We start from the raw sequence: 5006 nt of genomic DNA, 5'->3' as shown, positions 1-5006 counted from the left end.
GTGATTCTGTGATTCTGTGATTCTGTGACCATGTCTCCCACAGCAACAGATCTATTATGGGAGAGGGTAATGTGATTTCTGTTTTCACACTATAGGAGTTTACTCTTTGTTTAAAATGTAGTGTTAACAGTCATGACATAACTTGTGGATTTGTTTGTATGTTTTGTTCTCCTTAGTATTATATGCATTAAAAATACTTATTGTAAACAATGGACATTTTTGTGCCTGACAGGTCCTCATGACAACAGTAAAATGGGAATCCTCTACATCCTAGTTCCCAGCATAGCCATCCCTTTGGTTATTGCCTGCCTTTTCTTCCTGGTCTGTATGTGCAGAAACAAGCAGAAGGCATCTGCTGCTACACCACAGCGCCGCCAGTTGATGGCATCTCCCAGCCAGGACATGGAAATGCCACTCATTAATCAACACAAACAGGTATTTTTTATCCAGAATTTGCTTAGGCCACATATTTCCAAAGTGTTGTGAATTTCAGTGTCTCCGGTTGTCAGTGTTGAAACTGAGCCACGTTGTTTAGGGGCTCGTTTCCATACTGTGCTAGCTGCTTACTTCAGTGAAAACCGGGTCTTGCACTCTCTAGCTATATCTAGAGATCCTGGCCTCAGGCAACAGCTTTCAGAACAAAGTATTTTATGACATTTGTCCTTACCTGTCAATCCCCATTCTGCTTGTTGTCTCAGTGACTGGAAATGTTGTTATTTCTGATCTAGCCATAAGCCTGCAGCGCATTTTTGCTCCTGGTAACAACGCAGTTGGTTTGCGTGTTTAAAGCAGGATGCGCAGGGGAGTTTCTTGTCTAATCCATCCTCTCAGTCCTCTAGTATTCTGAACCACCACCGAGCAGGGAGCTGATCCAGGGTGCAACATGCTTCTAAGGCTGTGTATCACAAAAGGTGGTGAAACAACAGTGATTTTGAACTTCTGTCTGCAGATCTCAACTCCTGAAAACTGTTTTCTGAGTCAAATGACTGATACATGTGCCAAAAATCCTGTTCAGGGCTAATGTTGTTTTTTTTAATAACAGCATTTACAAAATGGAAGCTCTAAAAAACAATGCTCAGTTTAGAACAATTGGCAACATCTGTTCAGGAAACTGTGGAATATTTGCAGGATATTACCAGTTGTAACAAATTGCATTGTTATTGCGTGATAATGGGGAGGTTTAAAGGCTGAGTCTGGGCTGTGCTGGAAACTATCTGGTCCACTCCACACCCTGTTGGCCACTAAAATCACAGCTTTTTCCCGAATCACCTGGTAAAACCTTTTTCCATCCTACCCTGCTCCCTTGTGCTGCAATGCCCTGTGTGTGAAGCTGAGCTAGCTGCATCTGGCTCAGTCGAGGACTCCTCCAATCCGTGCTAGTCAGGACAGACCCATTAGATCACCGCCAAACTCCCTTGCTTTCCCTGACAGCTTCAGGAGGGTGGCTATGGGGATTTTTCACTTCTGGCTTTGACACCTTTTCCTTCATGTAACAGAGAGAAATTCCTTCTACCTTCTGCTTGTCTTGCATGTCCTTCTTCATCAGAGCTAGTGCAAGGTTTCTCAGCAGGGATAAATGTGTACTGCTACCCACAGGCAGGAGGTGCTCCCATCGTGGAGAAGAAAGGGCACACCTGCTTCTGCAGAACCCAAAGAGAGAGATTTTGTCCCTCCTTCTGCTGGGAGGGAATGTTTCAGTTCCCCTGAGGTTTCCACCTCCTCAGCCGATGCCCACAGCTTATTTTCTTTTTTTTCCAGTGGCCCAATCTGTAGGGCAAGTGCAGCTGTAGTTAATAGATGTCATCGTTCACCAGATTTACTCTGAACCGAGTATTCAGTAAACTTGCAGGAAATATGGTCACTCCTTTGTAAAAATAATTATACTCATCATCTTGATAATAGAATAACTCATGTCAAGGTTCACTGTAATAATCAGTGTACTGATGTGAGTATACAGAAAACTGAAAAGTATTTTTGGACACTCCATTTGGAGTGTCTAACCACGTGAACTTTCCTTTAATAAGAGATTCTGTGGTTTCATTGTGATTTTTTTACCGGCTGACTTTCTCTATTACAGGCTAAACTTAAAGAAATCAACTTGTCCACTGTGCGGTTTATGGAGGAACTAGGAGAGGAGAGATTTGGCAAAGTCTACAAGGGGCATCTTTTTGGTACAGCGCCAGGTGAACAGACACAAGCTGTTGCTATCAAGACCCTGAAAGACAAAGCAGAACTCGCTCTTCGTGAAGAATTCAAACATGAGGCAATGATGAGATCACGATTACAGCACCCAAACATTGTTTGTTTGCTGGGAATTGTGACGAAGGAACAACCAATAAGCATGATATTTAGTTACTGTTCCCACAGTGACCTCCATGAGTTCTTGGTGATGAGATCTCCCCATTCGGATGTTGGCAGCACTGATGATGATAAGACAGTAAAATCAACTCTGGAACCAGCAGACTTTTTTCACATTGTGACTCAGATAGCTGCAGGAATGGAGTATCTTTCAAACCACCACGTTGTCCACAAGGACTTGGCCACTAGAAATATACTGGTGTTTGATAAACTGAATGTGAAAATATCCGATTTAGGCCTTTTCAGGGAAGTTTACGCTGCAGATTACTACAAACTGATGGGAAATTCCCTTCTTCCTATCCGGTGGATGTCCCCTGAGGCTATTATGTATGGCAAGTTTTCTGTTGATTCAGATATATGGTCCTATGGAGTTGTGTTGTGGGAAGTTTTCAGCTACGGTCTGCAGCCTTACTGTGGTTATTCTAACCAGGATGTCATCGAGATGATCAGGAACCGACAGGTTTTGCCATGTCCTGACGACTGCCCCACATGGATGTACACTTTGATGTTGGAGTGTTGGAATGAATTTCCCAACAGAAGACCAAGATTTAAAGATATACACAACAGACTAAGAACATGGGGAAACCTTTCTAACTACAACAGCTCAGCGCAAACCTCTGGGGCAAGCAACACCACGCAAACAAGTTCTCTCAGCACGAGCCCTGTTAGCAATGTCAGCAATGCTAGGTACGTTGGACCAAAGCAGAAAACTCCAGCTTTCCCTCAACCACAGTTCATACAAATGAAAGGGCAGTTGAGGCCAATGGTTCCACCTCCTCAGCTCTACATTCCAGTCAATGGTTACCAGCCAATGCCTGCCTATGGTGCTTACTTGCCAAATTTTTATCCCGTCCAAATTCCAATGCAAATGGCTCCTCAGCAAATGCCTCCCCAGATCATTCCTAAACCAAGCTCCCACCACAGTGGGAGTGGATCCACCAGCACAGGCTATGTAACAACGGCGCCTTCCAATGCGTCGGTGGCCGACAGGGCTGCTCTGCTCTCGGAGGGCACAGATGATACACACAATGGAACGGAAGACATTGCCCAGAATCCTGTCCAGGAGGAAGAGGAAGAGGAGGGCTCTGTGCCTGAAACAGAATTGCTGGGCGATAATGACACACTTCAGATGGACGAAGCAGAAGTTCAACCAGAAGCCTAAGGAATCTGGGCTCATTACTAAGAATTTCACATCACTTCCATGCATGGAGACTGTAGATCCTTAGGCTTAATAGCGATGATTTTGATCTAACTAGAAGAAAGAAAACTAAAAAAAACCCTACACCCTTGTAAAGTGCAGCAGTAATGATATACCAGGTTTATCGACCATTGCCACCATCAGATTTTTCAAATATGATGGTATGGAATTGCTGGGTTAATCTTTTTTTTACTGTCCTACAGTTCTTGAGGGAAGCTGCTTTTCAGTTATGTACTGTTGCTGTGCAACATATTGCAGAGTAGCATTGCACGTCATGTATATCATGATATATGAGTGTAATGTTAGTGAATTATGCTTAAACCAATAGTACTAAAAGGTATCCAGCTATGGTTGCAGAATTGCTCTGAGCATAAGGAAGTGCCCTGGATGCGATGGACAGCTTAGTTTATAGTATTTATCTCTTTGATGTAACGGACAGGAGATTGTTTGCTTTTTGAGTCTGAAAAAATTACAAGTGGAGAGTACTAATCCGTGTTTGAATTATGATAAGCAGAAAAGTAGGGAAACCGAACATAAAATTGACTGTGCTGAATCAGATCATGGATCTGTCCAGTCTGGTAGTGTGTCTCAAAAGGCCGTCAATAATGTCTGCCCAGGGAAGACTGCAAGGCCAATTTCCTTTGTAGAATTTCCCCAGGGTATTTCCCCAGCTTCCAGCAATTTGTGGCATAGGGACATCCTAAGCCAGAAGTGGATTTTTTTTCTGTTTGTTAGCCCTTGATGGAATTTTCTACCATGAATTTGTCTGAATGATTTTGAACCCACAAAAAACTTATAGCATCCACAACATCCTGTGGAATAACATGAGAGGAGAGAGGATGGCTTTCTTTCATCATTCCCAATGAATGACTGTGACAGAAGCTTCCAAATGAGATCGTCTGACTGCATTTGTGGATGAAAGTATTCCTTCTCTGCTGTGTATTTTCAGCAGCAAGCAGCCTTAATACACTGTTAACCAAAAATGGGGATATTGTAGGGGATATTGTAGGTGTGCACTAACTTAACAATCCAACTTTAATTGCTTGTTGGTTATCAAGTATTGAAAAGGGCTCCACGCGTATGTTCCTACATTGTACAAGCGTTGGGTTTTGTGCGGGGTTACATATGTACTTGATTTACCACAATTACTGATGGATTGCATGTGAAACCATGTGTGTTTTATTTTCCTGCCTGTTTAGTGAAAATGAATCTTTGAGCTTTGGAAGACGAAATGAGCAATACTGTACAAAGTGCTGGTTTTGTGCTTTCTGTTTGCAGGATGAATCATGTACAGACCTTTAAATGTAATTTATGTTTTACTACATTTTATATGCTTTTTTGTTGAAATATTTGGATTTTTGAATGAATGACTTTATAACTTAACCATTTACAATATTCTCATGTGGTGCAGATTTATTGTATTGCTGTTAAATTTTGTTAAACATGCAGA

The 5006-nt window shown here is 42.3% G+C and overlaps 1 protein-coding gene across 1 annotated transcript; it reads left to right on the top strand.

The window, feature by feature from the left end:
- Positions 1–95: 95 nt before the first annotated feature.
- On the top strand, positions 96–3877 carry ROR2 (receptor tyrosine kinase-like orphan receptor 2; the record flags this gene model as incomplete). Its single annotated transcript, XM_009874733.1, has 3 exons — positions 96–144; positions 233–435; positions 2078–3877. Coding segments are annotated over 3 exons (1695 nt in total), but the record flags the coding sequence as incomplete, so codon positions are not given.
- Between the last annotated feature and the right edge of the window lie 1129 nt (positions 3878–5006).

The sequence above is a fragment of the Apaloderma vittatum genome, unplaced genomic scaffold (genome assembly GCF_000703405.1).
Source record: "Apaloderma vittatum isolate BGI_N311 unplaced genomic scaffold, ASM70340v1 scaffold9578, whole genome shotgun sequence".
NCBI classification, from domain to species: Eukaryota; Metazoa; Chordata; class Aves; order Trogoniformes; family Trogonidae; genus Apaloderma; species Apaloderma vittatum.
This window is presented reverse-complemented; position numbering and strand designations above follow the sequence as displayed.